General features: G+C 41.3%; 1 protein-coding gene across 6 annotated transcripts in view; it reads right to left on the minus strand.

The window, feature by feature from the left end:
- Positions 1-449: 449 nt before the first annotated feature.
- The window catches only part of atf2 (activating transcription factor 2), a 224,207-nt gene continuing 210,963 nt past the window's right edge, over positions 450-13,693 (minus strand). For all 6 annotated transcript variants that reach the window (XM_039757684.1, XM_039757680.1, XM_039757683.1 and 3 more), the window contains one exon: positions 450-1,718. In XM_039757684.1, the coding sequence (XP_039613618.1) occupies positions 1,528-1,718 (191 nt within the window). In that variant the 3' untranslated portion in view covers positions 450-1,527. The remainder of the gene's footprint in view (positions 1,719-13,693) is intronic.

Genomic DNA, 13,693 nt, shown 5'->3' on the forward strand with positions numbered 1-13,693 from the left:
CTAAAGGTCATGCAATGTGACATCGGCTTTACTGATTTACATATATGGTTAAAACTTTAGTCTTTGGGCCAACTTTCTGAATCAATGAAGTCAATGGCTTGCCCTGCAATCCCATGCACCTCTCGAGTTTTAGCCAATCAAACTGATAGACGAGTCCCGTCCTCCAGCATAGTGTCACACACGTGTGCATGGGAGGCAGCTAAAGGACTTCAATAATGGTAGTTCCACACCAGACCAGAGGGTGGCGAGGTGCACTGACTTTCTCTCTCGATCCTCTGCAGACCCATCCATCCATCCATTATCCAACCCGCTAAATCCTAACTACAGGGTCACGGTGGTCTGCTGGAGCCAATCCCAGCCAACACAGGGCACAAGGGAGGAAACAAACTCCGGGCAGGGCGCGCACACACACACACACACACCAAGCACACACTAGGGACAATTTAGAATCGCCAATGCACCTAACCTGTATGCCTTTGGACTGTGGGAGGAAACCCTCTGCAGACCATCCATGGGAAATCCTGCATGGTTCTTGCACCAATGATGACGTTACTTCCGGGTCCGGTGCATATGATGACTTGACTTCCGGTCCTGATTTCATCACTTCTGGCGCACACAATGACGTCACTTCCGTTTCCGGATGACATCACTTCCTGTCTCGGCCTTTAAAGCCGCCATCTTTACAGCCTTATATCAGTTCTGTGCTGGACCTGTGAACAGCTCACAACAAATTACCGATCTGCAGCCAGGGCATATTTTTTACGGGTGGCTGCCCCAAATCTTTTTGATGTCTCTGGATCATTCTTATGACCAAAGCTAAACCCAAATGACAAGGTAAGTATGAAACGGACGACTCTAATGCTCACAGAGCAAAGGCCTTGCAGACCTGAGTACCCACCATCAACCTGCCGATACCAAACGTTGTGTCAAGCGTCTATACTGCAACAGACCCCGCCATTCCAGGGTGTTTCTAACTGTAGTGGTTGGCACTGCCACGATGCTTCGGAGACTTGCATTTGCCCTGAGCTCTCACGGATCTTCTCGTGGTGTTCAGGTTTCCACAATGCATATGGGGTACAGTGAGTCTGGCTGGTCGCTCACTCTAAAACAGCCTGGAGTGAGCGCCAAGGTGTGTTCTGTAGTGTGGCCTGTGGTTGACTGGAGCCTCACCCACCTTAGACTCCAAACACCCGGGACAAGCTCTCCTGGGAAAAGTAAGTGTAGACGGATTAGTGGCGAACAGACAAAGGTACGTCTTTGTTGTAATCATCGCAGAACAAAGAGAAAAAGACAGCTGGTCCGGTTTTGCAAAACAAAGATGGAATTTGCTTGCAAGCAACTCAATTCTGTTTCCAGATTTGCTAAGTTTGGTATTCACAACTAAGAAAGCAAAAAAAAAAAAATCGAATATAAAGATCTACAGCAATCCCCCTGGACGGAGAGGGGCGACAGTTCCTGTATCCCTTTTTTTTGTTTTTTGTTTTTCTTTTAAAGTCAGAAGTGATGACATGTCTGCCTTTCAGCTCATCAGCTTCCCGAAGGTTGCGTCTGAAGTTTCATGGGTTCTGTGCTCTGGTCGGCAATCTGCGACAGGAGGGTGGAAGCCATTGAGCTTGAGGTCACACCGTTGGAAGTGCTCACGGAACTGTGCTGGATTTCCTCAACCTGGGGGCTGCTTGGCACAGAGATGTCTTCCGAACTGTCTTCTTTGTCAGTGTCTAGAGGAACAGGAACGGAAATGTTAGTGTCAAATAGGCGATCATAAAGGAGAAGGCAACTTTGATCAAGACAAGCGAAACCATGCAGCACCTAAAACATAACGGCCACGCATGCACACTGTTTAGGGCAAGAACAAAATCATTACGATAAAGCGGCCTGAACCTTCACGACAGAAAACGGCGAGACCCTTTAAAAATGCAAAAAGGGCAGCAAGGATCTTTAACACGATGTTACACTTTTTATGGATCGAATATGAACTAAAAATTAATAAATCGTCTGAGCTTTCTTTAACAAGACAGCAATGCCCTTTACTGGTTAAATAAAAAAAAATAAAAGAGCGAGAACAACACGGTGATAAAATGGAACTTAATTACAAGGAAAGCTGAAATGGAGAAGGCTGATGATGTCCTGGACCCTCATTATACCTTTATAGTCCCCAAATCACAACTGGAGCATTGGATTTTCAACTCTTGCGTTTAGCATATGGTGAGACCCCCAGGCAGGTCACTTTTAGAATATTAGAACAACCTAAATGAGAACAGGCCACTCAGCCCAACAAAGCTCGCCAGTCCTATCCACCTAAATCCTGCAAAATAACGTCAAGTCAGGCTCTGAAGGTCCCTAAAGTCCAAATGTCCACCACACTACTTGGTCATTTATTCCAAGTGTCTGTGGTTCTCTTTGTGAAGAAAAACATCCTAATGTTTGTGTGCTAAATTTCCCCTTTACAAGTTTTCCACCTGTGTGCCCGTGTTCTTGATGAACTCATTTTAAAGTCACGTCTCGATCCACTGGACTCATTCCCTTCATCATTTTAAACACTTCAGTCAGGTCTCCTCTTAATCTTCTTTTCCTTAAACTGTAAAGGCTCAGCTCTTTTCATCTTTCCTCATAACTCATCCCCTGTAGCCCTGAATCAGCCTAGTCGCTCTTCTCTGGACCTTCTCTTGTGCTGTTATGTCCTTTTTGTAGCCTGGAGACCCAAACTGCACACAGGACTCCAGATGAGGCCTCACCAGTGTGTTATAAAGCAGAGCAGAACCTCCTGTGACTTGTACTCCACACATCAAGGCGCTATATAACCTGACATTCTGTTAGCCTTCTTAATGGCTTCTGAACACTGATGGGAAGTTGATAGCTTAGAGTCCACTATGACTCCTAAATCCTTCTCATAAGGTGGACTCTCGATTTTCCGACCTCCCATTGTGTATTCAAACCTCACATTTTTACTTCCTATGTGTAATTCTTTACATTTACTGACATTAAACTTCATCTGCCACAAATCTGCCCAAGCCTGTATGCTGTCCAAGTCCTTCTGTGATGATATAACGGATTCCAAATTATCTGCTAATCCACCTATCTTGGTATCATCTGCAAACTTAACCAGCTTGTTCTTTATATTCCTATCTAAATCATTTATTTACATTAAAAATAGCAGCGGCCCCAGCACTGCCCTCTGCTGGTCACCACTCTTAACATCAGCCAATTCAGATGAGGGTCCTCACACCTCACCCTCTCCTTCATGTTTCTGAGCCAATTCTGCACCCATCTACATGCCACACCCTGACTTGCCACTTCTTTTAGTTTTAAAGCCACTGTCTCGATCCACTGGACTAATTCTCTTCATGATTTCAAAACACTTCAGTCAGGTCTCCTCTTAATCTTCTTTTTCTTAAACTGTAAAGGCTCAGCTCTTTTAATCTTTCCTCATAACACATCCCCTGTAGCCCTGTAATCACCCTAGTCGCTCTTCTCTGGACCTTTTCTTGTGCTGCTATGTCTTTATGGAGACCAAAACTTCACCCAGGACTCCAGATGAGGCCTCACCAGTGTGTTATAAAGCTTGAGCTGAACCTCCTGTGACTTGTACTCCACACATCAAGGCGCTATATAACCTGACATTCTGTTAGTCTTCTTAATGGCTTCTCAACACTGTCTGATAGTTGATGGCGTCGAGTCCACTATGACTCCTAAATCCTACTCATAAGGACCTCCTATTGTGTATTCAAACCTCACATTTTCACTTCCTATGTGTAAAACTTGATATTGGCTGACATTAAATTTCAAGAGGAGGGATGACAGCATGTACTGATACAGCACATTGCTACACTCACCACATGACATACCACCCAAGGATCCCAAAGTGCAGCCGGGCTCCACATTAGCTTAAATGGAATGGCACAGTGTGGGGTGCTTTACAGGGGCTGGAGTGCCAATCCTGCCACCAACTCCCAAAGTTTTCCTGCAAGTTAGAGGGCCTGCTTGCAGGTTAATGTCATATCCAGGACCGAGCAACTGCAGGTTTAAGGGGCCCAATGGAGTGGAATCACTTCTGGCACTTATGGGATTCGAACCAACAACTTTGTGACTGCAGGCGTAGATCCCTCTGCCCACGCCTGTCTTCTGTCCAAGTCCAATTGGAATGATTTAATGGATTCCAAATTATCTGTCAATCCACCTATTTTGGTATCATCTGCAAACTTAACCAGCTTGTTCCTTATATTCCTATCAAAATTTACTCTCCATATACAGTGGAACCTCGGTTTGCGAGCATAATTCATTCGAGAAACGTGCTCGCAGTCCAAAGCACTCGTATATCAAAGTGAATTTCCCCATAAGAAATAATGGAAAAATATTTGTTCCACAACCCAAAACTATTCATATGAAAATGAATAATACAAAATATAAAGTAAAAATACATAAAACAAATTAACCTGCACTTTACCTTTGAAAAGAATCATGGCTGGTGTGAGTGAATTTCTAAACTCTTGTGGGATTCCACCCAACGGGATGACACGCGGAAGAGCGTCCCAAAGCAATCGCAGTCTCCCAGCGCTGTAGCAGAGACACACACACACACTGGGACACACACACACATACGCGCGCGAGACACACATACACACGCGCACGCGAGAGAGAGACACACACACACAAACACCCCTGCACACGCGAGAAGTACCATCAGCTCAGTTGTGATCACATGACGCTCAGCAGACAAATTGTATACGTACTACTCATATTGCAAGACATCGCTCGTTTATCAAGTCAAAATTTATTAAAAATTTTAGCTCGTCTTGCAAAACACTTGTAAACCAAGTTACTCGCAAACCGAGGTTTTATGTCACGTTTTAAATCAGGCTTATTTTAAAACCTACAAATATACGTTTGGCGTCATTCTTTTCAGAATTTATCGAACTTTATTGTGATGTTCGATTTACAGATACTTATTCCATTTTTAAATTATGGATTAAAAAAATATCAAGCACTCACGTCCCGCGAGACGAGACTTTGTGCCAACAGATTTAACTACGCCAGTGCTGGAAATAAAAGACAAAGAGTAGGACAGCTGGTGTACAGGCTTTTAAATGTTTGAAGCGCCGCGCGAGATGCAGATCACACGGTACAGCAGCTTGAGCAAAGAGGAGGTAAAAAAAACTGTATTCGCTTCCCATTGTTTCACTGTTTAAGAGAAGGTTTCGAAGGAGCGACTGTGTCTCCTTGGGGTGCGTTCATCCCCCCTCTTTACAATGCGAGTGGCAGAAACGCAAAGTGGCTGGTGCGTAGTGTTGGTCACGGGGGTTGGCGAGCACGGGGTAAACCCCTAGTCATTCAGTCAGTCAGTCATTTTGCAACCCCCTATATCCTAACACAGGGTCATTGGGGTCTGCTGGAGCCAATCCCAGCCAGCACAGGGGCAAGGCAGGAACAAATCCCAGGTAGGGCGCCAGCCCACCGGAGGGCAAACACACCTGGAGGAAAAACATGCAGACACAGGGAGAACATGCAAACTCCATGCAGGGAGGACCCGGGAAACAACCCTGGTCTCCTTACTGCGAGGCAGCAACGCTGCCACTGTGCCACCGTGCTGCCCCAAGTTATTTATATACAGTATATTAAAAATAGCAGCAGCCCCTGCACTGACCCCTGCTGGTCACCATTCTTAACATGACCCAGTTTTGACTCCTCTCCTTCCTGTGCCTGAGCCAATTCAGCACCCACCTACACACCACACCCTGAACTCCCACTTCTTTTAGTCTGATGCCCACCCTCTCATATGGCACCTCATCAAATGCTTTCTGAATGTCGACTCAGTAATCATATCCTTTTGTTGCTTCCTCACAGAATTAAATCGTTGATGTTTCATTTTAAATAAAAAAAAATAAATAAAAAATGGGAAAAATCATAGTTTTCTGCTCTTGTAAGTCCCTTTGGGCAAAATTGAATAAAAAAGAATGTATGGAAGTATACTCATGCCAATGTGTTAATTACATTGAAATGCAATACCATAAGCATGTTGGCTATTTAATTTTGGCCCAGTTTTATTGTGCCTTAATCAAAAAGCTCTGCAAACCAAAGCATAGCAGCACCCCAGTTCTCTGAAACACTGCATATATTTCACCACGAAGGGCCTCATCTGTAGTGGACATCGATGGCTGCCCCGCTCCTTTTATGTGCTTAATGTTTGCTCAGCCATTTCTGAACTTCTCAATCCCTTCACTAAAACTCCACGATGGTGGAACTCTGTCTCCAAATTGTGCAGAAAACCTTTTATAGATTTTGGTCTTGGAACAGTTTATTTGAAATGAACTGTAACTAAACATTAGATGCCAGAATAGCTATGGAATGGCAGAAGATTAAGTCAGCCAGCGAGTGTCATAGCAGTTATATACCAACATCTGAGGATAAATCACAAGGTGAACAGAGGATGCTTGCTGTAGATAGACAGACAGACAGACAGACAGAGAGACAGACAGAGAGACAGACAGACAGAGAGACAGATAGATAGATAGACAGATAGATAGATAGATAGATAGAAGTGAAAGGCAATATATAAAAGAGAGATAGATAGATATGAAAGGCACTATATAACAGATAGATAGATAGATAGATAGATAGATAGATAGATAGATAGATAGATAGATAGATATGAAAGGCACTATATAACAGATAGATAGATAGATAGATAGATATGAAGGCACTAAATGATAGATAGATAGATATGAAAGGCACTATATAATAGATAGATAGATAGATAGATAGATAGATAGATAGATAGATAGATATGAAAGGCACCAAATAATAGATAGATAGATAGATAGATAGATAGATAGATAGATAGATAGATAGATAGATAGATAGATAGATAGATAGATAGATAGATATCAAAAAAACGAGTCCCCTAAGCACAGGACAAATGACAGAATATTCTATCTGGACCAACAAGTCCTGTTCCAAACTGGTTCTGTCCACTAGCAGCACCATCTTGCCAGGCGTCTAAAGTACAGCATGCCAGTGGGACGGCACATGGGACACGAATCGACCAATGCCTTAAGAGCACAGAAAACCCGCAAAGTTGTCCCTGACTAGGTGTAAATGATTTAACCATCTGGCAACAGTCGCTTCCAGATGTATGATGTGCAACACGCCAAGAGAGGAACTGTTTTCCGGAAACTTCAAAGATAATCTGACTTGACAAGAGTGGCCTGCTCGGTCACCTCATCTGGCCTGATATGAGAAATCTCAGGGTTGATAAGCAACAAGCTGTCTGCAGGAGGCTTCCAGCCATTGGCAAATGTGCAGAAATCTCCTCTAAATGGGGGTTGAATGTTTGCAGCACCCTGGAGACTCGAGCTTACATTCCGCCGACTTCAGGCTGGGTGCCTGCTGCACTTAATAAACTTGTTAGATTTTACTAGGCGCACAATTTCTTTTCTTTCTCTTACCAATTCTTATTAAAGAAGCTGATAAATGACAGCATATGGGTGGAGGGGCGAATCGAAGTCTTCCAGCATTCCGGCGTCTTGTAAATTTTTCAGATTTTAGAGATGTTATTTTAAGCTGACATTACAAAACTGCGATGCCACTATAGCCTTGTAATATGCTTCATGAATACCGTAAATTGTTCTAATCCATTCCTGGCTATCTTGCCAACTACTACAGCGACAGATGATTACAGCACCTGATTCTAATGATGCTCACACAAGAGAATACGCAGTACTTGGAGTCTAAATGCCACCAGCTGTTAGGCAGTTGCCGTGAATTAATTGGATCCAGACGAGAAAAAAGACACCCTTGAACAATATATAGAGTCATAAAAAATGCAGATCCCATAATATAATTAATAGAGCTAATGGTAAAAATTCTTTTAAATGGCACAGTGTAAGTAATTAGTCTTTACATTTTATGTATAAAGAGCCACAAATACAAGTTATAATAAAATTCATTGAGTCTACAATATTCTCGGGTCCATCTGTACTGAAGATCATTTCAACACGGCACATTCTGCTTAATAAAGTGCACTTTGTCATAAAATACTTTAGGAATGTTATACGCACATTTCTCTTCATACTGAGTTAAACAGGCCATGTGGGTAACCCCACTACCAGACCTTAAAGTTAATCAGGCAACACTCCAGATCAAAAAACTTTCAAAATCTTCAATCCGCACCCCCACAAACCCAAATCCTAACCTTAACCAGATAATAGACCTCCAGGACCCTAAACCTAAGATCAACCCCCCAAATCCAAACCTTAAACTTAAAATGGACCTCCAAAACCCTGAAATTAAAGAATAAACCTCAGGACCTTAAACGTAATATCAAACCCACCCCACCAACCCAAATTCGAAACTTATAACAGACCTCCTAAATGTATAAAATCAGTGAATATACCCCAAACAAGAGAGCCCCCCAGGACCTTAAATCTAATTACAAACCCTTCCCACTAACCCAAACCCTAAACTTAAAATAAACCTTCAAAACTCTAAAATGAATTCGCAGCCTAAATGTAAAGACTCCACCCCTGAACTCGGACGCCATAGACCAATCTAATGACCCCTCACAACCCAAAACAGAAACCCTGCAAAATTATAAGAGAGAAAACAGGCTGCGAGAAATGTGATGCAAAAGTTACAAAAAAACTTCATAAACACGAGGAGACGTCGGTAAGAAAAAATCCCAAAAAAATTGTGGTAATGGCTTGTGCCTTTCTGGGCCCCCAATGAGACCAAAAACAAATGGCTCAAATTGTAACGATGTGGATGGAGCGCATGGGAAGCCAGTTCTTTCCCTAAACCCTAACCCTAAGTGAATGTCAAGCCTGAAGAAAGCCACAGAGATGAAACACTGCGTGTGTCTCTTACCTTCTTCGTCTTTTCGGCTTGGGAACAAACTTGACCTTAATCAGCTGTGCTCTCATGACATCTGTCCATTAGACCATTCCTTCCATGGACTAACAATGAAATTTGGTACACTTTCTCTTCAACAAAATGTCGCTAAAATATCTCAAATATTTAATTTTCAAAACTCCCATTTAAAAGGCAATGGTGAATTATAAAAGTCATTCCTCTTAAAACAGATAAACATTCTGAATGTTATGTGAGAGCCAGGGTTTGTTTCTTGGCTTGTATTTCTTTTTCTATTGTTTTTTTTATTATTTTTGTCTTTTTACATCATTTTTGTTTGTAAATATTGCCTAACAAGGGAAATACTCGAACGCACGGTCCTAAAATAAAATGCATTGCTTCCATTTGTTTCCATGATGGTAAGCAGATGTCGTCATTCTTTTTCTTTCTGTCATATCAATTGGTCGATGTTTAATAAAGGTAGATGCTTGATGACCAGTGTACACAATGCTTACAATGAACAAACAGTATGTGCACCATGTCCTGGGGGGGTTTACAATAGATGAGCTAATGGGGACTGTGTTTTTATTACAATAAACTTTTCTGCCCACCAGTTCGCCGCAACCTTAGCTTTTATAAACTTGAAAGACATATCGGGCTCTATATATATCTATATATATATAAATAAAACTGTTATTGGTAGTTTGGCCTGCAAAAGGACAGGATAGGATAAGATGAATCAGTTTGGTCCAGGAAAGTGCGATTGCAGGCCAAACTAGTTTAGACTAGAACAAACCAGTTTGTCCTGAGAGCTCTGCATTGATTTCAGGATAATCCAGTTTGGACCAAGTTCATCTTATTGCACTTTGGACAAGCTGACTTGGCCTATTCTAAACTAGTTTGTCCTAACAAAGGGTTTTGCCGGTAACACACACACACATATACTGTATATATATATATATATATATAATATGCATATCATATGCAGGAAAGCCAAGAAGATTCATGGCGATTTGCTGAAAAAAAATCCTTCTTCGATTTGCGAAGGTGAGGAATTTAAAGCCAGTAGAGGATGGTTTGAAAAGCTTCACAAGAGAAGTGGCATTTAATTTTTTTTCCCTGTGCTTAAAACTCATAAAAAAAGTGTTTACAGCAAGCGGTTTGTAAGGCTATAGCGCAAACTCTTACAATGTTAGTTTTCTCTGTTGTTCATGGTTTTCTCAGTGTTATTCAATGTTTTTATATTTAGTTTACTATTACACTGTGTATTCTATGGTATAATTAGCTATTTTTGGGCTTAAAAAACTTAAGAAAATCTATATTTACATACAGTTTGTACGGTCTGGAACGGATTAATTGTATTTTCATACAATCTTAGGGGAAATTATGTTTGGGTTGCGACCAAATCGGGTCGCATCCAGATTTTTGGAACAAATTACGGTCATGACCAGAGGAACCACTGTGTATATATATATATATATATATATATATATATATATATATATATATATATATATATATATATATACTAGCGACTGGGAGCCAATGGAATTGGGCTACAAACTCTACGTTTGTGAAATTCATACTTTCTCTGCAAACAATTATTTGTTTTTTTAAGTCCTTGAAATGATTTTGTTATCATGGCACTGATTTCTGCTTAAAATAGACCTTTCTGGCCGATGTAATGAAGAGCTTCCTGTTTAAACGCGGCTGTGAGACGTAAAGAATTTCCCCTTGGGATTAATAAAGTATCTCTCTTTCTATCTATCTATCTATCTATCTATCTATCTATCTATCTATCTATCTATCTATCTATCTATCTATCTATCTATCTATCTATCTATCTATCTATCTAAAGGGTTTAAGTCAGTCAACGATGTTAGTCCTGGAAAGTACGCCCCACCAAACCAACGTTCCAAAAAGCAACCGAACTTACTGTTATCTGCTCGAACCAACACCGACTTACTATACTCGGCCATCCAGCGGCGTCACTGAAGCATTTGAACATTCTTAGCCAATCATGCAATACTGCGTCCGCATTTGGCACGTTATGTTCTAACTACAGAGGCAGAGTCCCATTGCATAGTACTAACTTGTATTAAGTCGAGGTACTAACGCAAACACCATACATACGGGGTATTGATGTGAACACCATAGATACGGATAGTATCAAATTATATAGAATGATATATATATATATATATATATATATATATATATATATATATATATATATATATATATATACCAGCCATCCCCCATGGCTTCACCCGCGTATTAGTGAAACAGGACAGTGAGGAGGCTCGGCCCAGCTCTCTACTCCTGATGTCACTCTTCCCTGTCTCCTTGGCCCGCAGCCTCTGTCTCCGATTAGCGCGAATATATCGCTCCTGCAAGTGAACTATGATTCTTAATGCAATGAGAGAAGTCGCAAAATCAACCGGAATGTTCAAGCAAATTATAGAAAAAAAAAGATCTTAATCCGTTAAGTAATTCTCTCGTTCGCTAAGTGGAGTTAAGGTTACGCCCTGAGGCAGACGTGTGAGTAAGGAAGGACCCCGCAGACCGCTGAGTCTCTCTCGAATTCGTGCTAATAAATGGGTATTGCAAACGAACTATGATACTTAGTGCGATGAGAAAATCGCAGGATTAACCGGAATGTTTGAGCAAATTCTAGAAAAAACCCGATCTAAATCAGTTACGTAGTTCTCTCGTGAAAAGCAGACAGACATACAAACGGGTCTAAAAAATTAAAAGAAATTTTGCACTTGGACCACGAAATTTTTAAAAACGTTTCTTAGCGAGCACCAATGGGCCAAGGGTAACCTACATTCCAAATTTCAAGTCCCAAGTCTTCATGGTTTGGGAGATTTCGTGATGAGTGAGTCAGCTTATATATACAGTATATGGCTTATATATATATATATATATATATACACACACACACACAGAGGCTTAATGTTGTCAAGTATATACAAGAAGGCGACAATGTCCAGCGAAGAAAGGCAAGTGGCCGACATAAGATAGTGACTGTGTGGTGTACATTTGTGCGTCCAGGGGGAGTCACGTCTTCTATCATCCACATCAGGGCTGAGATGTTAAATGACCAATGAGAAAAGACTACAAGACACATAAATAAAGGGGGCTGAGAAGCATATGTGGTAAACAGATATTTATAAATCCACGACACGATCAAAGGAGATGACTTACCATTGTACCATTAAGCCCATTTTAATAAATGGGTGCTTGCCAAGGCTGGTATACAATAAAAGACAATTTCGTCACTCTCCATCCACTAATTTTGATGGGGGTAAGACTAACATGCTCATTTAAACAGTCCAGACCAGCCTATTCTTTGCAACAATTTCCTTTTTTATTTATTTTTTTTATTTTTCAGGTGATCCCATGTTAGCTGATATATATAATCCCCCCAGCATGTGCTGAGTCCTATCCCAGTATTCCTATGGGAGATGGAAAGACAGCATCCTCCCTACATGTCTCCTCCACAGTGCTAACACATCATTACGGTCCTCCTATCAGACGGTGAGCCCATTAACTCAGAAAGTCATTTTCGGCGGCTCAAACAGGAACATTAACATCTAGCTATGTCAGTCTCCTGCTAATTTTCCTCTCTGCTCTAAACATGAATATTCATGTTTGTCTGAGGCTACTGGATGGACATATGTTCATTTAAAATGCTCACTCATATGCACAATTAACTGCAGTTTGTGAAGAACAGTCTCAGAAGCTGTATAAAAGCTGTCCCTCAATGGGACGTAGCAGAGGGGCTATCACGGTGTTCTGGCCCTGTAAGACCAATATTAGGCCTGAGGTTGCAGAGATGCTAGCAGTCAGTTGGAACAGCTTTAGCCTGAAGTTTTTGGTCCAAATGGAGACCACCACCTGACTTGAATGTATTAACAAGAGGACCAGAAGAATCCGTGAACTACTCACACGCCGGAGTTTAAAAGGTCCTTTTGGTCACTGGGACGCCTTAGGTTGCCCTCAGCTGGCGTGTCCCTCTCAAACCCGGGTTAGATGACAGTCATGAGCCGGGCAATGAGGACTGAGAACAAGCAAGAAATGATGCAACGTGTTGGGTGCTTTTTTTAACAAACCAAAGTGCATAAAGCAAAGTGCAGTACAGGTTGTTAATCCATTAAAAGTAAATAAAAAGGATAATCTCAACATGGAGGTTAAAAACGTTCAATAAATAGATAAACAATAAATAAACCAAATAAAAAATCGAGGTTAAAATTACTAGCAGAATCCATCCATTAAAAACAATGACGAGCCACAGTTCTTTTCTCTCTAAAAACTACGTCACTGCTGCTCATCCGACCAGGTCTGCTCAGACAGCAGAGATGCCCACCAACAGGCAGAGTCATCCATTATAATAGGCACGAGTTCCTGCCAGCACCCTGTTTTTTGTTTTGTTAAAACAAATATGGGGAAAATACTATAGTGTTTTGACCGGGGGCCATGAAAAGAACTTATTCCAACCAGGGAACTATCGCTCCCAAGAGGAAAACAGATGGGTAAAGAAACCTAACAGCCCTAAACCAATAGAACGGAGTAATATAATAACAACATTGGGTTCTCAAAATATTTCAAAAGTTAAAAGAACTGTAGAAGTTTCCCCTACATGACGCTACAAACTGGCCAGGGTTAGGGTTAGGGTTAAGTGAATTTGATATCTGAGAAACATTTGCTTGAATAGTTAGTGATGTCAGCGCATAGGTAGGAGAGTTTGAACATCCATATGGTGTTTTCCTAGGGAATAATTAAAAAAAATAAAATAAAATAGGAAACTGTCAAGGACATCTTGGAATCCCACCAACCAGCTGAGAAA

This window comes from Polypterus senegalus, chromosome 6 (assembly GCF_016835505.1).
Source record: "Polypterus senegalus isolate Bchr_013 chromosome 6, ASM1683550v1, whole genome shotgun sequence".
Classification (NCBI taxonomy): Eukaryota; Metazoa; Chordata; class Cladistia; order Polypteriformes; family Polypteridae; genus Polypterus; species Polypterus senegalus.